General features: G+C 37.8%; 1 protein-coding gene across 3 annotated transcripts in view; it reads left to right on the top strand.

Annotated features, from left to right (window-relative positions):
* LOC107850131 (transcription factor bHLH35) overlaps positions 1 to 3074 on the top strand; it is a 36150-nt gene extending 33076 nt beyond the window's left edge. Inside the window, exons 5-6 of one of the 3 annotated variants that reach the window (XR_001668478.2) lie at positions 2211 to 2310; positions 2862 to 3060. Coding sequence is in view for 2 of the 3 variants with exons in the window: in XM_016694567.2 (XP_016550053.1) it covers positions 2211 to 2240 (30 nt within the window). In the remaining variant the exon portion in view is untranslated. Of the gene's footprint in view, positions 1 to 2210; positions 2565 to 2861 lie in introns of those variants that run through there. The other 2 variants (XM_016694572.2, XM_016694567.2) reach the window with 2 other exon arrangements.
* The last annotated feature ends 24406 nt before the right edge of the window (positions 3075 to 27480 follow it).

Below are 27480 nucleotides of genomic sequence, written 5' to 3'. Positions count from 1 at the left end.
TCTAATCATTAACAAGCTTAGGTAACTCTACCTAAGAAACTCACTTAATAAGATAACACTAATCTTATTACATAAGTAGTTCTTTTACAAATCAGTACTCAAGAATAGTTTCAATTTAAGCTCACATAAATAACTAAGAACTTGAGCAGTTTTGGAACTAGGTTTTTGCTGCCTCAGTTCACTCTTTAGAATTGCAAAAAACCATTTGATGAAGAGCTGCATCTTTTCTTTTGTAGCTAAGTGATGATCAGGGCTGAAAGATTGTTGGACCAGCTATCCAAGTCAGTACAAAATTACACCTACAAGTTGGTTACATAAGAGGATAAAATTATGCAGATGACGCATGCCAGTTGTACTGTACCTTGCACGTCCAGGGACCTGATCCCTTGCAGTTCAGCTGCTTATCATCAAAACTACTTATAGAAATTTCCCCCTTTTTGATGATGACAAACCAAATCATACAACTTGAGCATCAGTACACATTCATCACATTTAATCAGTATGATTACCACCTAAAGATGAATGTTCCCCCTATCATCATGCTTCCCCTTTCACACACACAGGGACCTGGTCCTTTGTTGTCATCTTGCAACAATAACTTTTGAGCATTACTAAGATATTTTCACTCTTCCCTCTATCTACATGACTCCATCCCTTTATTCATCTATTTAACATCTATTCCCTCTTTCAGCATGCCATTAAAGTCTGCAACTAAATTTCTGGTCCTGCTAGATCCTTACTACACGAACTTAGGTTCTTAACCTCTAATTACAAATTAATGCCTATCAAGATTAATTACTTGGATAATAGATTTTATTTTCACATAATCACTTTAAGTTTTAGATAATTAAAGTGAAACCATCCTTGAAGGTTGAGAAAAACTTGGGTGGAAACCTCATCTAATTTCTCTTTAATCACTAATATAAGTATGGAATCATGTAACCTATAACCCGGGATTGATTGGAACAACAAGGTAAATATAGCCCTAGTTTGTTATTTCGCAATTGATAAAAATTACAAAGAAACCATCAGTTCTAAAATTAACTAAAATTGTGAACACAACATTTGAACCAAAACCCCCCTAATTTGTGGAAACACATGATCAAAAGTCAATTAGTCTACATATACCTTAATTAACACCTTATTCTCTATGGGATTTTACCACCATCTTTGTTGGGTTATATATTTGATAAAAACCACTTATACTCTTTGGGGGGGGGGGGGGTTATATTTTGGGCATATCAATAGTTTTGGCATTATGCTAGTCATAATCTATTAGGCCTGAGGCTGTGGTAATGATACCAGTTGGACTCTAAGTGGGTATTCTATCTTTATAAAGGACGTGGTTTTAGTCTATGGATGCTTAAATGCTTATGATTATAAAGTGTAGTACTAGTGATGTAATTCATAGATTATGGTACCTTTATGTTCACTTAGAGGTACGATTCCCACTAATTTTACAATTATTTTCCTAGAAAGGGATTTATTCCCACTTTCCACTTTTAAAATAGATTTTTTCATGACAAGAATCATATCACCTTGATGGATGATTTATGAGCTTCTGGAACTAAAAATGATATTTTAGAAATTTAATCGAGATAGATTTTGGTCCATGATTTTACCACTGTTATTACAGATTCTGGTCCATGGTTTTACCACTATTATTTACTTTGGTCGTGAGAGATTCCAATGCTTTAGACTACATTATGATGACTTTGTCCTTGAGTTGACCCCCGAGAAATGAATTTATATACTTACACTCTTTTAGCCACAACTCGAGTTCATGCATTATATATATATATATGTATATATATATATATGTATATATATATATATGTATATATATATATATGGTACTAGAAGAAGTAGGATGATGATCATGATGATTGAAAATCCTAGATCAGGACTAGGTTAGTGTATATGGTTACTCTTAGACCCTCTAGGGTCCCCTTCACCTATAAGACATCAAGCCAAAGAAGAGAGGTCATCATAGGTTCTTCCTTTGCAATCCATCGAGTTGGAGAAGGCATATACACTAGGTATATTATGGCACTCTGATCAGTTATGGTATTATGGGTTTAATTTGAATTCATTCATGCATGCACCCATTTCCTATCACTAGTATATTGTTTGGTTCCTATATGTATCAACCTTATGGGGGATTACACAGTTATAGGTTATGAGTATTGATTGAACCTTTTGAATTATAGGGCCTGATTAGGCATTGTTGTTCAAACTAGCTGATTGTTGTATTGTTATTATTATGGTTGGTTCATGGAAGGCTGACTATGGACTGGTACTGAGATTGAGGTATGATTTTGATACTTTTCCTTTTATGGTATTTTACCTTACAAATAATTTATTCATGATTATACACTTGACTATATGCCCCGATCATACTTGTATTAGGTTTTCTACCTGGTTTTGGATTTCCTGGATTGGTTAGATTAACTACCTTAGATATACGTTTGAGTTATTCTGACATACCTATTTATATACATATTCTCTTCCTCAATTTATTCATGTTGTATATGTATTCCTTGGCCTTGTATACTATTATGTATCCTTTTTCAACCCCTATTTTTATATTGGTAGTGATATACATTATGTTGCTTTACTTCTTAAATATGGATAGGTTAGACTACTTTATCCTTATTGCCTTTTTAGCCTCATTATTTCACCTCCTTGATAGTTTCCTATAGTTCACATTCTTGCTTTGTATGTTCTCTATATTTGAATTATAATTGGAGCTCAGTCGGTAGTTGCCTAGTAAGTACCATATGTTTCGTACTCATGATACACTTCTACAACCTACAGATCATAGTAGAGGTTCTCACTGTTGTGGTGTGTATCGTGTGCAGCTACTATGAATCAGAGATTTGGGGTGAGCACCTGGCATTCATAGTATTACTACTCTCCCTCTTGTTGATTAGACTGATCTCTATGTGGTAATAAGATATGTGTTGTACCTATATATATTATTGATCATTTGACTTTGTAATTTTAATGTAGTGGAAGCCCTTGTACTAACTGCACCAGGTCTCGGGGTTTCTTTTTATATATTAACCCCTTTATTATATTTATTTTGCTATTTTTTTCATTTTTTTAGATATTCCGTTACTATCTGTTCCAAATTATTGGCTGGCTTACCTACTATGGGTTATGGTAGGTTCCATCTTGACATGAGAAATTGGGTCATGATAGATTTATAACTTGCATTTAAATAATTTGAGTATATTTTAATATGTTTCGGCTACATAATTAGTTTGTTATTTACCAGTCAAAGGTACAACTTATTATTGGCCAAAGACTAGACTACGCAATACTAAAGGAAGTAGCAACACAGGGTGAAGCTAATGCTCACAATACACTGGAATAGCCAGTAGAAAACTACCCATAACTAGCAGTGTTGTAGCAAAGTCCTTTTTATTCAAAAACTCTTAAGTAAGATAATTTTTCTAATACTCATAGATAAAACCTATTCACCAGTCAAATAATGTTTTAAAATATTTTGGGGTAATAGTTTTACTTCAACACTTTTTAATAGGCTAAGAACAATCTAAATTGGAAAAATAGAACTTAAAGAAACTGTGCAGGAAAATAGTTCTACATAGCTCTTAAACGTTGAAAGAACTTGAGATAGGAAGTAGCAATTTGAACTTGATTCTCACTGATTCTCAAGTGTTTCTAAGTATTTGTGATTGACAGAAGAAAAAGGGAGATTAGCTAATGGAAAACTTCAAAAACTGATAGGAAAAGTGAGGCTTTTGTCATGTGAATTGGAGAAAAATAAAGGGACTCTTGTTAACGTACAAAACTGATGGAAACAAAGGAAACATTTATATACTGGAAAAAAATAATGTCTCTTGTAAAAATAAAATGTAAGAAACTGATAATTATATAAGTGACACGACTCGAACCAAGGCCTAGTCGTGTAGAGTGTCTCAAGTCCAACCAGGACGGGAGACCACCCCAACACCCACCGTTAACCACCTTACACTCCATGTCGGAAGAATTTCAAACATATAACAAGATAAAACAATAATAATATAGAGACAATAAAGTAAGTCTATAACCATAACCAAATAACCACAACAAAATATCCAACCGATACCAATACTAATGCCAATACCTATACCAATGCTAACACTAATACCGACACAACCCATACCCATAGAAGTCCGACAAAGCCTCTAAAAAGAATCAAAGAATATCTAGTTGGGATATGCCCCCGACCCTAGCAAAAACCAAAACCAAAGAAATAACAAATATGAAAAAAAGTTCATAACATGATATGGAGTCTTCCAGAGGTTTGAAGCTCACCATTTCACTCTGACTCAAACCTGTTCCCAAATCCAAGTCACGAAGCAGGAGAAATTGTAGTATGGTCGGTTCCAGCATCGCGTGAGGATATAACATCCGACAACGGTTAGCAGAGAATGCTAGAATGTACTCAGGGATAAAGATAAAATAATGCCATCATCAAAGACCAAATCAAATAACCATATGCAATAACATATATACATATATCGTGCCGGGATAGGGAACAAGGTTTAGCATGCATTTAAAATCTTAACTTGGATTGTGTAGGCTTGCCATCATAAATCCACCCAGGGGCTATATAGGTCCATTGTAACCCCCTGAACAGGCCTCAGTGTGTGTAGCCACACAAACCAGAGATATAACAAAAGGCCGGGGAGACCCGTGTACCCTCTTCCCTCCATGATACATATGTACAAGTATAAACTTGGAGGTCTCATTTACCCTACAAGCATAAGGTCAGCAAGACCCACCCTCATGTCGGCAAATATGAGTTTCCAGTGTCTGTCTATCAGACTCATACCTTCGCAAGTAGCTACCACAACCCGTCATTATTGCCCCATTAAAATCATTTTACACATAACCAAACCACTAATTTCAGGAGTCAATTGTTAGGTATGATAAAGTGGTATCGTCGTACCGACTATATCTTGCAAGAAATGTCACTATCCAACCCTTGGGGGAGTTCTTCTTACCCTAAAAACTCCATTACTAAAATCATTAGTTTCAAGAAATAGTCAAACCAAACATTTTGGGGATTCTGTTGTACCCTAATTCAAATTTCCACCTTTCTCATAGCTACAAACCAATTTTACAAAACAAGGTTGGTGTTATAACCACCTAAAGAGTCACAAGCTTAAAGCAATTTACCATTATCAAGTTCAACAACCATACCCATGCAGCCACATGTTCAAAACCATAATTAAAACAAGGAAAACCATAATTAAACCATGGGAAACAATATTCATGAATGAACAACCAAAACCTCCAACCTTTATTTCAAAACCATAGAAATATCATGAAAACCATACATTAAAACATATACCTTTAGTAAAATAACAATGAGGGCGAAGTAACATGCCTTAGACACCAAAAAGTATGGAGAGAAACCACCCTTGAAAGCCTTAATTGATTAACTTTATAAAACCTTAGCTTTTGCTTGATCAAAGAATTTGAGAGTGTTTTAGTGAGAGTAATGTGTTAATGAAGTCCCAAAGGATGTTTTAAGTCGCGGTATCGAAGGGACTTGAAGTGGAAAATGTCCAGAATGCCCCCAACCTAAAACCTGTAAAAAGGTCACATGTCATTACGAGTCGACCCCTTGACTCGTGACCACAACGTATGACTCATACCCTTGAGTCCACACCAAGACAGTTAGATGGACACCCATATATTGTCCACTATATGACTCCATGTTCCACTCATGACCTTACCATATGAGTCGTATAGTATAGTCGTATCCAAGACAAAACCTAAGGGATTTGGCACTGGACTATATACGACTCAACCCTACTACTATAACCTATCCTCATGACTCTTAGTGAGCCACTTATACTCAGAGCCAATCCAAGCTACTAAGTTTCTAATTTGGTTAAGGATTATCCTAACGACTCATCACCACCCCTAACAACTCATACCCCTAAGTATTACCAAGACCAAAATCCCAATCACCATCCATTGGTTACCTAAAAACTAGGGTCACCTGACCCGTACCCACACCATATGACTCGTATGATGAGTCGTTACTAGGACAGTAAAATCAAAGCTTAAGAATTTTCCTAGGGTCAAAATCTAAGGTGTTTTAATTCTCCCTACTTGGATCATTCATCCTCAAATAATGGGACAAGGTAGTGACTAGCACGATTAACCCCCAAAAATTTCTATGATTGCCTCTAAGATAGAAAACAGATTACCAAGGAATTCACAATCCAACATTATCAAAGACCAAAAAAAGATGTTATGCACAACACATACCTTAAGCATGATTTTCTGGAAGGGGAAATAGGAATGGATACTTGGACTTCATGTCCTCTTTAGCTTCCCATGTAGCCTCTTCGACCGTGTGGTCCTCCATAGAACCTTCACCAAAGCTACGTCCTTGGTCCACAACTATCGAACCTGCCGATCTAAGATCTCAATCAGGACCTTCTCATAAGATAGGGAATCCAAAATACATATATCCTTGATAGGGATAATCTATGATGAATCACCACAGACTTCTTTAACTTAGAAACATGGAACACCAGGTGAATGGAGATCAAACTAGAAGGCAACTCTAACTCATACGCAACATTGCCAACCCTTCTCAAAATACAAACTCTGCAATATCCCTCTGTATCCCACTCCACCAATAGACTTCTTATAGATCGTGGTACATCTTCGTGGCCCCTGGATGAATTGAGTAATGCACACCATGCGCTTCTGCCAGAATTCGCTGTCTTAACTCATCAACACACGACATACATAGTCTACCCTGGCAATGTAACAAACCATTTTCCTCTTGGGAGAAAGCCTCTACTTTCTGGTCTCTAACTGACTCCTTTAGCTTCACCAGACTAGGATCCCTATCTTGATTTTCTTTCACTTTGGTAACCAAAGAAGATTCCAAACTATTTTGAACCCAACATACCAGGGACTAAGCTTTCTCTTCTTTCCAAACCATAGACGTATCCCTCCTTTCATGGGAGACACCTTCAAGAACACCCTATTTCCAATCTCATACTCTAACTTTCTATATCTCACATTTGCATAGAACTTCTGGGGACTTTGGGAAGCTTTAAGCCTATCCTAAATCACCTTCACCTTCTTCATGGCTTGGTGAACCAAATTTGGACTGAACAACGCTTCCTCACTAACCTTAACCACCTAATAGGAGACCTATACCTCCTACCATACAAGGCCTTAAACGAAACCATCCCAATGCTAGAGTGGTAGCTATTATTATATTCAAACTCTACAAGAGGAAAATGCTCAACCTAACTACCACTATAGTCAATCACGCAAGCTCGAAGCATATCTTCCAATGTCGGAATAGTTCTTTCCACTTGCCCATCCAACTGCGGGTGGAAAGCAGTACTAAGACTCACCTTGGTTCCCAAACCTTTCTAAAATCAATGCCAAAAGTGAGATGAAAACTACGTACCATACCGAGATAATAGAAATGGGTACCCTGTGTAGATTCACAATCTCTTAGAGGTACAACCTTGCATAATCCTCTGCCAATAAATTTGGTCCTCACTGGCAAAAATTGAATAGACTTGTTCATCTATCTATGATGACCAAAATCAAATCGAACTAATTTCGAGATCTGGGAAGACCGGTAACAAAATCCATGTTGATTACTTCCCACTTCTACACAAGCAACTTAATTTCTTTATATAACCATCTGGGCTACATGTGCATAAATTTCACTTATTAGGACATCAAGAACTTAGCCACAAAACTAGCCACATCCTGCTTCATATTATGCGACCAATACATCTCCTTAAGGGCAAGATACATTTTTGTCGAGCCAGGAGAAAAAGCATAGCATGGCTTATACACCTCAGCCAAGACCCTCTCTCGAAATCCATCCACATCTGGAATGCACAATATCCCTTGGTACCGTAAGGTACCATCACTACTGACTAAACTTAAAATCCATTACTTTCTGCCCACCTATATCACCATTGATCCTCATTAAGATAGGATCCAATACTTTCTTCTGTTTCACCTCAGCAACCAGGGGCGACTTTGCCGCCTCCTGAACAAATACACTACTATCCTCAGAGTCCACGAGGCAAACTCCAAGGTTAGCCAAATGATGAACATCTTTCACCAATTCTTGCTTTCCCGCATCCATATGAGCTAGACTCCCGATGGATAACCTGCTAAGAGTATCAACAACCACGTTAGCTTCGCCTGGATGGTAGTGAAGACTCATTTCATAATCCTTGAGTAGCTCAAGCCATCTCCTTTGCATGAGGTTAAGCTCTTTCTGGGTGAACACATATTGCAGGCTCTTATGATCTGAAAAAATATCCACATGTACTTCATAAAAATAGTGATGCCAGAATTTTAACGTGAACACCAAAGCCAACAACTCCAAGTCATTAGTTTGATAATTCTTTTCATGCACCTTCTACTTTCTAGAGGCATAAGCCATCACCTTGCCATGCTACATCAAAAGGCAACAAAGGACCACACGAGATGCATCATAATAGACTACAAAATCATCCATGCCTTCAGGCAAAGTGAAGATCAGTTCCGAAGTCAGCTTATTCTTCAGCTTCTCAAAACTACTCTCTCAAGCATCCGACCACAAGAACTTTATCTTCTTCTGAGTTAACTTTGTAAATGGGGAATCTATAGTCAAAAAAATTTCCATAAACCTCCTGTAGTAACTATCTAAACCCAAGAAGTTCTAAATGTCAGTTGGAATCATAGGTCTAGGACACTTCTTAACCACTACAACTTTCTGCGGATCCACCATGATCCCTTTACCAGAAATGACATGGCCCAAAAAAGTGACAGCGTTCAACCAAAATTCGTATTTTGAAAATTTGGCATACACTTGTTGATCCTTCAGGGTCTGCAATACGATATGGAGTTAATCGACATGATCCACTTCACTCTTCGAGTAGACCAGAATAAAATCTATGAACATAATGGCCAACAAATCCAGAAAGTGATGAAATACTCTATTCATCAAATCCATGAATGATGTTGAGGCATTGGTCAATCCGAAAGACATAACCAAAAATTCAAAATGCCTATATCAGGTACGGAAGGCAGTCTTTGGAATATCCACCTCCCTAATCTTTAGCTGATGATACCCAGGTAAAATATCAATCTTGGAGAAAAACTTAGCACCCAAAAGATGATCAAACAAATTATCTATCCTTTGAAAAGGGTACTTATTCTTTACAATCACTTTATTAAGTTGCCAATAATCAATATAAATCCGAAGGGAACCATCCTTCTTATGTATGAACAACACTGGTGCACCCCTTGGATACATGCTAAGACCGATGAAACCCTTGTCTAAAAGATCATTTAGTTTCTACTTAATCTCTTTTAACTCTGCCGGAGCCATTCTATACTGGGGAGTAGAAATAGGATGAGTGTTAGAAACAAGATCAATCCCAAAATCAATCTCCCTATTGGGAGGGACACGAGGAATGTCGTCAAGGAAAACCTCAGGGAATTCGTTCACCACCAGGATGGAATGTAAAAAAGGACCCTCTGAGTTAGAATCTTAAAGCCGGACTAGATGTTAGAGACACCCCTTGGAAATTAATCCCCTGGCTCTAAGATATGATATGAACCTCCCATTAGGAGCTAGGGAACCACCCTCCCACTCAATAACTGGATAATTAGGGAATTTAATGTTGACCTTACAAGTTTGATAGTCTAGAGAAACATAACATGAGTGCAACCAATCCATCCCAATATGATATTGAAATCAACCATGTCTAACTTAAATAAATCCACCAAAGTCTCCCGACCACCCATAGATACCACACAACCCCTATAGACTTTCTTGGCAACCACAGAGTTACCCACTAAGGTAGAAATAGAAAAAAAATCTGAAATACACTCGAGATCGAATCTAAAATGCACAGTCACAAATGGGGTCACCTATAAAAGGGCGGACTATAGATTAAGTAAATAGTACACGTCAGGGTAAAAGAGTTTTAACATACCAGTAACGACATCAGGTGATACCTCGGACTCCTGATGGGTAGTGAGAGCATAGAATAGATTCTGACCAGTGACGGAGCCAGATGTGTACCCTTTCATTCCAGAGCTAATGAAGAGGAAACTGGAACCTTATTTTCTCCTGAAGCAACCTTAGCCACTGGATAATTTCTAAGCATATACCCTAGCTGACAATAGATGAAGCACGTGTCCTTTTCTTTATCACAGTAACCCCAATGCAATTGACCACAAAATCTGCATGGAGGACAGATAGAGTTGATTGGGCCCCACTGGGCTAAGATTGACACCCTGTGCCCTATAATTATCACCACAATAAAAATGTCTGTCACCCAATGGCTTTGGGTAGAGAGCACTAGCTGTCGAGAAAGACCCAAAATTGCCTCACTTCTTTTTGGAATACTTTCCACTACCCCTTCTACTCTACTATTGTCCACCACCCTGCTTAGAAAATCTAAACTTTTTACTCTGTCTCTCCTTATCTCTGCTTTCTTCTTTTTCTCTTCCTTAACTTGCTGCATGTACACCACCAACCTGTAGATGTCTAAGTCCTTGTTCAACAAGGCAACCTTACTCTCCAAGACCAAGCCCCAGGATAACCCAAAAGGGAACTTTCTCATTCTATCCCTCATTCCAGAAACTAACTCCAGAGCATACCAAGACAACTGGTATGCATACTCCTTAACTGACATATTGCCTTGCTTCAGGTTAACAAACCCTTTTGCCTTAGCTTTCCTCATCTCTTGGGGGAAAAAGTGGTCCAGGAAAGCACTAGAAAAATCATCCCACAGGGATAACTTAGCATCGTCACCCCTCGACTGGTCCCATTCTTTGTACCACTGATAGGCCACATCTTTCAGCTGGTAGGCAAAAAACTCCACGCCCTCTACATTAGTGATATACATAATACGAAAGATTTTTTTTATCCCATCAATGAAACTTTGAGGATCCTCCTCGACCCTAACTCCAGTAAAGGTTGGAGGGTTCAACCTCATAAATTAGCCAACCTTGTGGCCTCAAAAGATGGAGTAACAAAAGCACCACACTCGGCCTGAGAAGCAACAAACTGTACCAACATATGAATAAACTGAGAAACTCAACATTCATCACATCAGCTTGAGGAGCTCTAGTAGGACTGAAGGGGATCGATGGAACTCCAAAGAACAATCAGGAATTGGACCCCTAGACCGAGTCTGTACCCCATAAATAGGACATGTCCAATCAATATAGTCCTCAGGTGGGACATAAAAGTTTTTGTGAACTTAAGATCATCTGGGAAGCATGATTTGAAAGGCGAACAAATGGGAATTTAAAGAAGATTTTAGGACCTTAGACTCTACAACCCAAAAATAAAACACAAGACAGAGAAATATTCCTAAATGCCTCATAGCCTTTCCCTTATGAGTGTGGTCCGCTATAAACCCTTAAAAGAGACTCTACTTGACACAACTTTGTGGATCCTAGTTAACCATGAACCTAAAGCCCTGATACCAAATCTGGCATGACATGAACCAGGTCATAGTCGTGTTGGGTATCTCAAGTCCAACTAGGACTAGATACCACTCCTAATACCCCATTGTTAACAACCCTACACTCTACATGGGATGAATTCTGAATATATAACAAGATAAATAATAAAAATAGAAAGACAATAAAGTAAATCTATAATGATAACCAAATATCAAACCAATGCCAATCTCAAAGCCAATACTAATACCAATGCTAACACTAATATCAGCACCGCTCATGCCCATAGTAGCCTGACAAAAACTTTAACCAGAATCAAAGAATATTCGATCAGGACATACCCTCGACCATAGACAAAACCAAAACCAAAGAAATAACAATAATGAAAAGAAGTCCATAGCATGAAATGGAGTCTTCCAGAGAATGGAGGCTCACCACTTTACTCAGACTTAAAACTATTTCCGAATCTAAGTCACTGAGTAGGAGGAATAGTAGTATGATTGGTTCCTGTATTACGTGTGGATACAATGTACGAAGATGGTTAGTGGAGTGAATGCTAGCATGTAATCAGGGATAAATATAAAATAATGCCATTATTATAGACCAAATCAAATAACCATATCCAATCACATATATACATATATCAGGCCAGGATAGGGAACAAGGTTTAGCATGCATTTAAAATCTTAACATGGATTGTGTAGCCTTCCCATCATAAATCCACCCATGGGCTATATAGGTCCTGTGTAACCCCCTAAATGGGCCCCAGTGTATGTAGCCGCACGAACTAGAGATATCACAAAAGGTCGGGGAGTCCCGTGTACCTTTTGCCCTTATTGATACAAACCAGAGATATCACAGAAAGCTGGGAAGTTTCGTGTCCCCTTTGCCCTTATTGATACATATATATAAGTAAAAACTTAGGGGAGTCCCATGTACCCCACAAGCATAGGTCACCAAGACCCATCCTTATGTCGGCAAATATGAGTTTCCAGTGTCTGTCTATTGAATTCACACCTTCGCTGAAAGTTATCACAACCCACCATTACTGCACCATTAAATTATTTTTACACATAACCAAACCACCAATTCCAGGAGTTAATTGTTAGGCATTATAAAGTGGTATCGTCACTGGCTATAGCTTTCAAGCAATGTCACCTGCCAATACTTAGGGAAGTGTTTCGTACCCTCAGGATTCCATTATTAAAATCACTTGGGGGATTTCTTCGTACACCACAAGGTTTTCAATACTAGCCTTAAACCATTTAACCATTTTGCTCCATGCATTAGTTTCAAGAAATAGTTAAACCAAACACTTTGGGGATTCCATTGTACCACTAATTCAAATTTCCACCTTTCTTATAATAACAAACCAATTTTATAAAAAAAAAGGTTGGGGTTATAACCACTTAAAGAGTTACAAGTTTAAATTAATTTACCATTATCAAGTTCAACCACCATACCCATGCAACAACATATTGAAAACCATAATTAAAACAAGGAAAACCATAGTTAAACCATGAGAAACGATATTCATCCATGAAAAACCAAAAGCCCCAACCATTATTTCAAAACCATAAAAATACCATGAAAAATATACATTAAAACATATGACTTTAGTAAAATAACAATGACAGAGGAGTAAAATGCCTTAGACACCAAGAAGTACTAAGAAAAACCACCCTTGAAAGCCTTAATTGATTAACTTGATGAAACCTTAACTTTTGCTTGAACAGAGAGTCTAAGAGAGAATTTACTAGTGTTCTAGTGGGAATAATGTATTAATAAATTACCAAAGGATTTTTTAACTTTTAAGTCATGGTATCAAAGGGACTTAAAGTGGAAAATATTTAGAATACCCCCAACTTAAAAACTATATAAAGGTCATATGTGGTTATGAGTCGACCCTTTGACTCGTAACCACAACATATGACTCATACCCTTGAGTTGTCACCAAGAAAGTGAGTTGGATACCCATACACTGTCCACTATATGACACCATAATCCTACTCGTGGCCTGACTATACGAATTGTATGTTCTAGTCATATCCAAGACAGTGCCCAAGAGATTAGACACTTGACTACATACAACTCAACGCTACCACTCTAACCTATCCTCATGGCTCTTACTGAGACACTCGTACTTAGAGCCAAGCCAAGCTACTAAGTTATTGATTTGGTTAAGGGTTGTCCTATTGACTCGTCAACACCCCAAATGACTCATACCCCTAAGTCTTTACTAAGACCAAAAATCAAACCACCATCCACCTGTCACCTAATGACTAGGGTCACCTTACCCGTACCCACACCATACGACTCGTATGATGAGTCATTACTAGGATAGTGAGCTCAAAGCTTAAGAATTTTCCAAAGGTCAAAATCTAGGGTATTTGAAAAAGGCCATAATTTTTTAGGATAAATTAAAAAGGAAATGACAAAATTTCTCTTAAGAATTAGAAATAGGATGAGATGTTACAACTAAATTTCATACCTTGTCTAGATATAACATGGGGGTTGGTATTAATGACCGTGTGATTGTGTCACACTATTTATATATTTAGACCATAGTTTGCAAAATGTACAAGGATTCCCAGCCTTCGATTTTGATTGATTTTGAATTGTTGATCATGACATTATTTTACCCTTACCCTCAGTTACATGCTAGTTCTTAACCCACTAACCATCTTCGAATGTTGTAACCCCACATAATACAGGGTCCGTAGGCAATCCCACTTTTCTTACGTAGTGTTAGATGGATCAGCTTGGTTCGTCGGTCATTTGCGGTGATGTGGTGAGTTTACATTCTCCGGAAGATATGATCATTTCACTGGTTTCCCTTCATGAATTAGAATTAAAGACTTCACATTGACATTATTATTTTCATTGGCATTATCAAAGTTGGGGGCATGTCCCGACGTGAGTTGTTTTTTTGGTATTAAGGCTCTGTGAATTACTGTGGATGGGTTTTTGTTATTGACATTCATAGACTTTTGAGTCATTATTTACTCTATCTTTTATATGTTCAGATCTTATCTGTTGTTATGTGGTAATGTATTTGTTTTGTATGGTCAGGCAAAGGGGGTGGTCCCTGGTCCTCTGTGGATTTGGGATGCCCATCATGGCCAGGACCTAGTTCATGTCGTGACATCATGAATAAAAGAAATTATTTTCATAGGGCCAGACTTATAAGCATCTTCTTATTTTAGACTATCCATCCCCGACATTTCTAAGTCAAAGTCTTAGTATTAAAATTCAGCATAGCATGATATGGGAACAACCAAGTCATAGCCTAGATAATATCAAAAGCATGCATATCCAAAATCACCAAATCTACCCAAATTTGAAAACCCATGAATATTATACCGGTGTAACTATTATGGTATCTCCAATTAAAATAGTTACATACACAGGTATTTCAACCATATCACAAACCATGTCTAAACCCAAGGTAAATTTAACATATACATAAGAATAAGTGGAACCCAAATTAAATAAGATTGTATCCATATGGTCATAGATAGGAATAGTACCTATAATGACTGCATCTTAATCCTCTAACTTAAATTTGTTTGGAAGGTTATAGAAATGAGCTTTATCATTAGCATGATCATCCTCTTTGTAAGTTGAGCACCACATCTCTCTCTATTACAACCACCTCAATATTTTATAAGGCAACCCTAATGATTGCCATACATAGCTTGTGGATGACCTATACTATTACCACCACAACATAAACCAGCCACAACCATAGATCTAGACGGTTGATAGCACTAGAAATTAGTTTGTAAACCATTAAGACAATTCTTCTTGAAATGACTAACAATGCCACAAGTAAAAAAAACTTGATCCAACAAGAGCTATCTATAGAAAGAACACGAAATCCCTTGGCTTCTAACAATTGATATCTACTAAGTGGTCCCTGATTGACCCCATGTAGATGTTGGCAGAGCTAATTATATAGGATGGTTAGGTCAGTTTGATGACCATAACCCTTAGGGTAAGAACTACTGAAGTTACCCATATTCTGGGATTTCTTTCCTACCATCTTGGTCAGGACAACCTTTTTGAATCATTTTACTTTCATTGCATAATCAGCAACATCATTAAAAGACTTTCTAGTAGAAGATATCTGCACAGGCAAAACCTGTAAATCGATATTCAAGGCAGATCCTCCCCTCTTTAGTACCAAGTATCAGTCCTTCAGGACTCACACCTTCACGGCTAGCTAACACAACCCCCATTAAGACCAGTTAAAATATTTAGCACATAACCCATCCATTAGCTCAAGGAGTCAATAATTAAGGCATCATTAAGTGGTATCGTCATAGCGATTATTGCTTGCAAGCGAATTTAATTAGACCAACACTTTGGGGAATCCTCATACCCCAGACTCCATTATTAAAATCAACTCAGTGAATTCCTTATACCCCGGAGGGTTTTCAAAATTATTATTATCCACTTGGGGAAATCCTTGTACCCCACAAGGCTTTCAAAGCCATCCTTAACCATTTTGTCATTTATGCCATGCATTAGTTTTAAGGAAATAACTCAAGCTAATTTATAAATAACATTCCAAAACCAATTATGCAAGTTGGTTGGTGTTATTATCAATTTCAATAAAAAAAGCCAATTATTTGGGGAATCCTTGTACCCCTAATTACATTGTTCACAAGTTTGGGGAATTCTTGTACCCGTAAATTAATTCACCGTTCCCATGCACCCCAATGAGTGCACAAACCAACAATTCAATTTATATCCAAACCCTCAACCGATCATTCATAATCCAACATCAAAACATATGAGTAATAAACCAATTTCATGCCACTAAGAAATTACCAGTGTAGTGAGAGAGATACATGCCTTAATCACCTAGGAATTTGAAGAAGAAACCACCCTTAGATCCCTAGATAACCACTTCCCATGAAACCCTAACCTTGTCTTAAATGGGGAATTTTAGAGAGTAAAGAGAGTGTTTGATATGTTAAAATGTTGAAAATATCCCTGCTTTGGTGCTTTATGGATGTGGGGTCTAAGTGAGGAAGGAGGGATATTGCTAAGATGCCCTTACTAATAGCTAAGAATTTTACCGCCTAGTCATTATGGTCTCCCTACGAGTTGTAATGATTGGCTACGAGTCAGTACCTTGACTCATAGTCAAGAAAGTGTCCCAAGGCACCAAAACTATTAGCCCTACGATTCAACTATACGACTCGTCAAGTGAACCTATCCTAGACAGAAATATTTGGGGTGCAGGCAGGTCACCCTATGATTTGGTCACCACCACTTGTAATGAGTCTTTACGACTCATAATCCTTAGTCATAGTTACAATAGAAACATCGGACTAGCACACTAATATGACTATGACTGGGTCTTTAAGACCCATAATGACATCCTACAACTCGCAGGGAGAGTTGTAGTCAGGGCAGTAAGTTAAAAGACCCTAAAATATTAAAGGACAAAAATCCCCAGGTTTTACATTCTCCCCCTTAGGATCATTCATCCTTGAATGATGAGCCAAGGCCTTAATTAGTGAGATTTAACAAAGAACACAACCATACTTTCCTTTAATAAACACAGAAAACAAAGATGTTAAGGAATACACATACCTTAAGCACGATTATCCGAAACGGGGAACAAGAATGGGTATTTGGACTTCATGTCCTCTTCGGTTTCCAAAATAGCTTCTTCAACCATGTGGTTTCGCTATAGAACCTTCACCAAAGCCACATCATTTGTCCGCAAATAACGGACTTGATGATACAAAATCTCAATCAGGACTTTTTCGTAAGATAAGGAATGTGAAATACCCATACTCTCTAAGGGAACTACTAAGGAAGGATCACCCACACACTTTTTCTACATCAAGTCATGGAAGACCGAATGAATGGAACCCAAACTAGAAGGCAAATCCAAGTCATAAGACACATTACCTACTCTCCTCAAAACCAAATACCAACCCATATAATGGGGACTTAGCTTTCCCTTATTTCCACACCGCATCACTCTATGAGAGATACCTTTAAGAATATGAAATCACCCACACCATACTTTAGCTCTCTTTTTCTTAATTTTGCATAAGACTTTTTGCATTTTGGGCAGTCATAAGCCTTTACCTTATTACTTTCACTTTCTCCATGACCTGAAAAACCAAGTCAGGACCAAACAACCTAGCCTCACTAACCTCGAACCAACTAATAGAAGAAGGACACCTCCTACTATACAAAGCCTTAAAAGGAGCCATCCAAATACTAGATAGATAACTATTATTATAAACAAACTCAATAAGAGGCAAACGGTCAACCCAACTACCACCAAAGTCAATCAGCACGCCCTTAACATATCTTTCAAAGTCTGTATAGTCCTCGCTGCTTGTCCATCTATCTGAGGATGGAAAGCGATGTTAAGGTTCACCTTAGTCCTAAACATTTCTAAAATGACCACCAAAATTGAGATGAGAACTGAGTACCTCTATTAAATAGGATAGAAATCGGTGCACTATGCAACTTGACGATTTTCTGAATGAACAACTTTGAATAGTTCTCAACAGAAAAAATAGTCCTCACAGGCAAGAAGTGAGCAGACTTAGTTATCCTATCCACAACGACCCAAATGGAATCAACCTGATGGCGAGGCTGGAAAAGACAAATAATGAAGTCCACATTGATAACTTCCCATTTCCACACAGGCAACTCAATCCTTTAAGACCACCCATTGGGCCTAAGTGCTCCACCGTTACTTATTGACACACCATGCACCGAGCCACAAAATTTTCAACTTATCTCTTCATGTTGTTCCACCATTAAATTTCCATCAAATCATGGTACATCTTTGTCAAACCAGGATAAACCGTATACCTCAACTTATTAGTCTCAATTAAGATCTTTTCTCGCAGCCTATCAACACCAAGAACACAAAACCTACCTTGGTACCTTCACCACTAATCTAAAAAACCATTACTTTCTTTTGGCCCACATCATCCTTGTTCTGCATTAAGAAAGGATCTAAAACCCACTTTTTTTACTTCATAACATAGAGATGATTTTACCACCTCTTGAACAAATACCCATCCATCTTCAGAATCCAAAAGAAGAACTCCAAGGTTAGCCAAATAGAGAATATCCTTTACCAATCCATGCTTTTTCTCATCCACATAAGATTGACTCCCCATAGATAACCTTCTAAGAGCATCAACACCACATTAGCTTTACCTGGATGATAATGGAGACTTATATCATAGTCCTTAAGAACCTCAAGACATCTCCTTTGGTTGAGATTCAACTCCTAATGGGTGAACACATACTGCAAACTGTTATCATCTAAATAGATTTCAATATGAACTCCATACAAATACTGATGCCATATCTTTAGAGAAAAAACCACAGCTAAGAACTCAAAATCATGAGTCAGATAGTTTATCTCATGCACCTTTAATTGCCTAGAAGCATATACAACTACCTCGCCATGCTGCATTAACACACAACTAAGTCCCACATGGGACACAGAAGAATATATAACAAAACCATTAAGGTCAAAACCAAAGCAGAATTTAACTTATCTTTCAAATTATCAAAAATTCTCTCAAAAGCATCCGACCACATAAACTTCATCTTCTTTTGAGTTAACTTTGTCAACAGAGCAACCATCAAAGAAAAGCTCTCAACAAACCTCATATAATACCCGACCAAATCGAAAAAGCTCCGAATATCAATTAAAGTCATGGGTCTAAACCACTTCTTAACCACCACAACTTTCTATGGATCCTCCATGATCCCCTCAGTAGAAATAACATGACCCAAAAAAGTAACAACATTCAACCAAAACTCACACTTTGAAAACTTAGCATATAATTACTGATCCTTAAGGGTCTGTAACACTACTTGGAGATAATCAACCTGATCTTTATTATTCTTAGAATACACCAAGATGGCATCAATAAACACAATGACAAATAAGTCCAAAAGCTGACAGTTGACTCAATTCATAAGATCTATAAATGTCATTGGTGCATAAGTCAAATTGAAAGACATCATCAACAACTCGAAATAACCATACCAGGTATAAAAAATAGTCTTAGGGATATGTACTCGCCCAATCTTCAATTAATGATAACCCGACCAAAGTTCAATCTTAGAAAAGTTCTTAGAACCTTGAAGTATGTCAAACAGGTCATCAATCCTAGGAAGAGGATACCTATTCTTCATTGTCACCTTATTCAACTATCGATAATCTATACATATTTGAAGGGACTCATCCTTCTTACGCACAAAAAGAATCGTAGCACCCCATGGAGAAACACTATGATGGATAAAACCCTTATCAATGAGATCTTTCAATAGTTCCTTAAGCTTTCTCAACTCAGCTGGAGCTATTCTATAGGTAGGGATAGAGATAAGACGTGTGTTTGGGAGAAGATCAACCTCATAATTAGTTTCCCTATCGAAGAACACTGGGGAGATAATTAGGAAACACTTCAAAAAACTCAAAAACCATAGGGATAGATTACAATAAAGGACCTTCAAAACTAGAATCTTTAACATGTAGTAAATGGTGTATATAACCTTTGGAGATCAATCTCTGGGCTCTAAGTTACAAAATGAACCTTCCCTTAGGCACTATGGAACTACCTTCCCACTCAATCACCAACTTATTCGGGAATTAGAAATTGACCCTTCGGGTACGACACTATAGAATGGTCAATCCATTCCCACGGTAACGTCAAAATTAGGCATATCCAATTATATCAAGTCTACCAAGGTCTCCCTACCATAGATAGATACCACACAACCCCTATAAACCCTTCTAGCAACCTAAGAATCACCCACCGATATGGCCAAAGATAAGCGATCCTAAATACTCTTTAACATCCACAAGTTAGACGTAGCACCATTTGGTATAAGAGAGGAAGATATGGTAACCAAAACCTTATTATCCCTGGTATCACCCCTGACTGATGGACAATCCCACTAAAGGTGGCCTAACTGAACACACTTAAAGCACTTATTCCTCTCTTTCTCACAAAATCCACAATGCACATGCCCATAAAAATGGAAAGGGGGATAATATAGGGCTGACTGAGCTTCTCTAGCTTGACACTAGGCACCTTGTGCCCTAGGACCACCACTGTTTTGGAAACGGCAATAACTGGATGGCTTAGGAATATGCATCGCTAGCCATAGAATAAGAACTAAAATTTCCCCAAGTCTTCTTCTTAGGCCACTACCTACCATCACCACCATTATTTTTCTGACCTCCACCCTATTTTGAATACCAAAATTTCTTACTCCACCTCTCTCTAATTTCTACCTACTTTTTATTTGCATCATCTACTTATTGCTCATACACCATAAGTCTAGATATGCCCATGTCCTTATTCAACAAGGCAACCTTGCTCTCTAGAATCAAATCTTAGGATAACCCAGAAAAAAATTCCTCATCCTAGCCCTCATGCTAGACACTAACTTAATAGCATATCAGGACAACTAATGGAACTTCTCAGGATACTCTTTCACAATCATTTTGCCTTGCTTCAAACTCATGAATTCCTCATTTTTTTCCTATCTCAACTCTTGAGGAAAGAAACGATCAAGAAAAGCACTCGAATAGTCATCCCACAAGGCTGACTCAGCATTATCACCCATAAGCTATTTCCACTCTTCAAACCAATGATACGCTACATCCTTCAACTGATAAGTAGGGAATTCAACACCCTCTAAATCTGTAGCATGCAAAACCCAAAAGATCTTCTCCATCTCATCTATGAAACCTTAATGATCCTTCTCAACCTTAAAGCTAAAAAAGATCGGAGGATTGAGCCTTATAAGCTGTCCAAATTGAGTTACTCAAAAGAACTCATAGCAGCGCCAATAGGACCCAACTTATGTGATTGAAATATCATTAATTGGATCATCAGATGAATGAAATGACAAAACTCATATATCCTTGAGGTGATTGAGCATAAGCGCCACCATCTGGAAAAGGATTAGTGAAGATCGGCAGAACTCCATGAGGGCAATCAGAAGCAGTGACCCTAGACCAGGTCTGTACCTATAGGGTAGGACGAGTTCCATCCACGTTGTCCTCAGGTGGTACAGATAAGTTTTCACGAGTATCAGATCTTCTTGGAGGTATGATCCCAAAGGTGAACAATTGGGGATTAGAGGTGATTTAAGACCTTATACTCTATAGCCCAAAAATAGAATGACAAGAATGGGAAATATTCCTAAATGTCTCATAGATTCTTCCTTATAAGTGTGGCATTCTATACACCCAAAAAAGAGACTCTACTAGACATGGACTTATGGACACCCAATGACACTAAGCCTAGGCTCTAGTAGTATCTTTGTCATGACCTAAACTAGGGCTTGGCCGTAACGCGCATCCTAAATCCATCGAGGTCTGGGGACCACCTTCTTTGTCTGACCATACAAAACACACACATAACCATATGACAATAAATAAGTTCCGAATATATAACAAGATAGATTAAATAGAGACTCAAAAGTCTATGAATGTCAATAACCAAAACCAATCCACAGAAATTCACAAAGCCACAATAATAGAAAAACAACCTACGTTGGGACATGCCCCCGACTTTAACAATGATAATGACAATGATAATGTTAATGTAAAGTCTTTAATTCTAATTTATGTAGGGAAACTGATGGAATGATCAAGTCTTTTAGAGAATAGAAGTTTACCACTTCACCACAAATGACCAATGAACTGAGTCGATCTGTCTAACACTACATACAAAAAGTTGGATTGCCTATGGACCCTGTATTGCATGGGCATACAGCCTCCAAAGACGTTTAGTGGGTTGATCACTAGCATGCAATTCAGTGGCAAGGGGTAATATAATATCGTGATCAACAGTTCAAAATCAGTAAAAATTGAATACACATAATCATATACAAATACATACGTATATATATATATCACACACTGGGGTAGGGAATAAGGCATAGCATGAACTATAAATCCTTAGCTTGGGTTGTGTAGCTTGATCATCATAAACCATCCCACGATCTATATGGATCCAGTGTCTCCCGATGGTCGAGCCCCAATATTTGTTAGCCGTACGAACCGAGGATATCTTAGAAGGCCGAGGAATCCTTATACCCTATGCCAACAATGATACAAAAATATGTATAGTGTTACATAAGCACACGGTCATCAAGATCAACCCTCATGTTGTCAATCATGAGTTTCTAGTATCAGTTCTTCGAGATTCACACCTTCATGGCTAGCTAATACAACCCCTATTAAGCCCAGTTAAAACATTTAGCACATAACCCATTTATTAGTTCAATTAGTCAATCATTAAGGTATCATTAAGTAGTATCGTCATATCGACTATATCTTGCAAGCGAATGTCATTAAGCCAACACTTTGGGGAATTCTCTTACCCCAGGCTCCATTATTCAAATCAACTTTGGGAATTTCTTATGCCCCACAATGTTTTAAAGATCATTATTATCTACTTGGGGGAATCTTGGTACCGCATAAGGTTTACGAAGCCATTCTTAATAAGTTAACCTTTTATGCCATGCATTAGTTTTAAAGAAATAAGACAAGACAATTGATAATTCTCATTCCAAAACCAATTATGCAAGTGGGTTGGGGTTGATATCAATTTCAATACAAAAATTCAATTATTTGGGGAATCCTTATACCCCTAATAACAACCTCATATAGTCCTCAATAAAAAAATTAGTCCTTACAAGCAAAAAATGAGCAGACTTAGTCATCCTATCCATAATGACCCAAATAGAATCAAACTGATGGGGAGACCGTGGAAGACGAATAATGAAATCCATATTAATTATTTCCCATTTTCACACCGGCAGCTCAATCTCTTAAGTCAACACACCGGGCCTCAAGTGCTCCACCTTTACTTGTTGACTCACCATGCACTTAGCCAAAAAGATTGGCCGCATCCCGCTTCATATTATTCCACCAATAAATCTCTTTAAGATCATGTTAAATTTTTGTCAAACCAAGATGAACCGTATAACATGATTCATGAGCTTCGGCCAAAATTTTTCCTCGCAACCCATCAACATTGAGAACACATAATCTACATTGGTACCTTAAGATACCATCACCACCAATCTTGAAAACCATCACTTTCTACCTACCTACATTCTCTTAATTTGCATCAATATAGGGTCCAACACATGCTTCTCCTACACCTCAGCACCAAGAGATGACTTTGCCACTTCTTAATCATTCACACCACCATTCTCAAAATCCAAGAGATGGATTCCAAGATTAGCCATATGATGAATTTCCTTTACCAAATCCCACTTCTCCTTATCCACATAGATAAGATCCTCATGGACAACCTACTAAAAGCATCAATAACCATATTTGCTTTACCTGGGTGTAGTGGAGACTCATGTCATAGACCTTTGCAATTCACGCCATTTCTTTGCTTGAGATTTAGCTCCTTTTGAGTGAACAAGTATTGCAGGCTCTTGTGATAAAAAAAATATCTACAAGACCCCATACAAATAATATTGCCAAATCTTCTATGCAAACACCACAGCTAGCAATTCCAAATCATGAGTCTAATAGTTCTTTTTATGAACCTTTAATTATCTAGAAGCATATACAACTACCTTGCCATACTGCATCAAAACACAACCCAATTCCACGTCGGGATGCATCACAATAGATAATAAAACCATTAGTACTCTCAGGTAGATTCAAGACCAGAGCCAAAGTCAACTTATCCTTCAACTTCTCAAAACTCCCCTTATAAGCGTCAGACCAGAAGAACTTCACCTTCTTCTGAGTCAACTTAGTAAATGGGGAAGCAATATGATAGAAATTTTTACAAACCTTCTATAATAACTGGCTAAACACAAGAAGCTCTGAATATTGGTTGGAATCATGGGTCTAGGCCACTTTTTAACCACCGTAACTTTTTGTAGATCCACCATGATCCCTTTACTATAAACAATATGACCCAGATAAGTCACAATAAGTAACCAGAACTCACACTTAGAGAACATCACATACAACCGCCGATCTTTTAAGGTTTTTAACACAAGGAGAAGGTGATTGCCACGATCAGCCTCACTCTTAGAATACACCAAAATATTATCAATAAACATAATCACAAATAAATCTAAGAACAAATGGAAAACCCAGTTCAGAAAATCCATACATACTGCCGGGGCATTAGTCAAACAAAACAACATAATTAAAAACTTAAAATCCCCACACTGGGTTTAAAAAGCATTCTTGGGGATATCTACCCCTCTAATTTTCAATTAATGGTAACACGACCAAAGATCAATCTTAGAAAAGTACTTAGCACACTAAAACTGATTAAAGAGATCATCAAACATTGAAAGGGGATACTCTTTCTTCATAGCCACCTTATTTAATTGGCGGTAATCTATGCAACACCGTAGGTACCTATTCTTCTTATGAAAGAATAGAATCGGAGCACCCCAAGGAGAAATAGTAGGCGTCTAAAACCCATATCTAGAAGATCTTTTAATTTCTCTTTGATCTTTTTCAACTCAGTCGGAGCCATTCTATAAGAAGGGATAGAAATTGAATGAGTGTCCAAAAGAAGATTAATCCCAAAATCAATTTCCTTATCGAGAAGAACACCAAGAAGATTATCAAGGAATACCTTAGGGAATTCAAAAACCACAAGCACAGTCTACAAAAAAGGACCTTTAGATCTAGAATCCTTAACATAGGCTAAGTGATAGAGGCACCCCTTAGAAACTAATTTTCAGGCTCTAAGATAGGAAATGAACATTCCCTTAGGCACTTGGGAACTACCTTCCCACTTGATCACCGACTCATTGGGGAAGTGGAAGTTGACCCTTCAGGTTCGCCAATCAAAAGACACATAGAACAAATGCAACCAATCCATTCCCAAAATCACAGCAAAATCTAACATGTCCAACTTTGTGAGATCCACCATGGTCTCCCTACCACAAAACGTCATCATACAAACACTATAGACCTTTATAGCCCTAATGGAGTCACCCACTGGAGTGGACACAGAGAACAGATCTAAAATAGACTTAGGATGAAAACCAAAATGAATAGCCACATAAGGGGTCATATAAGAGAGGTTTGACTAGGGATCAAGTATACAATATACACCAAGAGAGAAAAATTTGAGTGTACCTGGAAAAACATCGAGGGATACCTCATAATTTTGGAGGGTGACAAGGGCGTACAGATGATTCCAACCAGTGTTGGACCTAGAAGAAGAACTAGCACCCTTTGGTGCAGGAGTTGACAAAGTAGTAACAAGGATCTTATTTTCCCCAGAGGTAACCCTAGAAGGACAATCCCTCTACATATGACCAATATGACCATATTTAAAGCACTTGTTCCTCTTTTCTTCATAAACACTCCGATGCACCTGACCATAAAATCTACAAAGGGGATATGATGGAGCTGACTAAGCCCCACTAGCCTGAGGCTAGGTACCCTAACCCTGGGACTAACACTATTATGAAAATAATGATCACCCGATGGCTTCGAATAAGGATCACTAGCCATAGAGTAGGAACCAAAATTACCCTAATTCTTCTTAGACTATTTTCTACCATCTCTACCACCTTGCTGGTGACCTCCACCCTAATCTGAGTATTAAAATTTCTTATCCTACCTTTCACTTATCTCTACTTACTTCTTCTTTTCCTTTTCCACTTGTTACATATACACCATAAGTATAGAGATGTCTATATCCTAGTAAAATAAGGCAGCCTTGCTTTCCTTGGTCAAATCATAGGACAACCCTGAAGCAAATTTCCTCATTCTATATCTCATGCTAAACACCAACTTTAGAGTATAACGCAATAGCAGAAGAAACTTTAAGTCATACTTATTTACCATCATCCTCCCTTTCTTTATATTTATAAATTCCTCAACCTCCACCTCCCTTAACTCCTGAAGAAAGAAGCGATCAATAAAAGTACTAGATAAATTCTCCCACAAAGCGGAATAAGCATTATTACCCCTAGACTGGTCTTATTCCTCATACCACTGATACACTATATCCTTTAACTAATAAGAAGCAAATGCCATATCTTTCACACTAGTAGCATGCATTACATGGAAAATCTTTTCTATCTCACCAATGAAATTTGAGTGTCTTCTTCTACTTTAGAGCTAGTGAAAATTGGAGGACTCAACCTTATAAATTGACCAACTCTAGTGGCCTCAGAAGATAGAGCAACAAAAGTAACAAGCTTATTCTGAGAGGCCACTAACTTGATTAACAAATGGACCAACTGGCAAAACTCAGCATTAGACATACCAGCTTAAGGTATCTGGAGAGGGCTAGGGGGAACTGGTGGAACTCCACTAGGGAAATTAAAAGCACCAACCCTAGATTAGATCTAAAATCCTTGAGTAGGATGACCTCCATCTATATTTTCCTCAGATGGGACAAAAGAGTTTTCACGAGCATTAGATCTTCTAGGAGGCGTGATCTGAAAAGTGAACCTACGGGGATTAGAGGAGATTTCAATATCTTAGACTATATAACCTGAAATAGAAAAACAAGAAAAGAACATTCCTAAATGTCTCATAGCCTCTCCCTTATAAGTGTGGCATGCTATACACCCATAAAAGAGACTCTACTTAACATGGATTTGTGTACACCCAATGACACCAAATTTAGGCTCTAATACTAACTTTTTCACAATATGAACCAGGGCCTGGCTATGACGGTATCTCAAGTCCAGTGAAGATCGGAGGCCGCCCCCTGAACCTAACCAAACATAACATAATATCCCCAATGTTAGATGAATTCTTAACATCTAACAAGATAACATAGGGTAAGATCAAATAATTTAAGGTGTGTTTATAATCGAAAACTAGCCAAAACAACCAACTAACATCTCCCATGTCCACATTAATCCATAAAGCCTTCTATACAAAACTAAAATCAATAAGTATCGGGACATTTCCCCAACCCTAACAATGACAATGTTAATGATAAAGTAAACTTT

Source organism: Capsicum annuum, chromosome 7 (assembly GCF_002878395.1).
Source record: "Capsicum annuum cultivar UCD-10X-F1 chromosome 7, UCD10Xv1.1, whole genome shotgun sequence".
Lineage (NCBI taxonomy): Eukaryota > Viridiplantae > Streptophyta > Magnoliopsida > Solanales > Solanaceae > Capsicum > Capsicum annuum.
The sequence above is the reverse complement of the archived record's forward strand: the minus strand, read 5'-3'. Positions and strand labels throughout refer to the sequence as shown.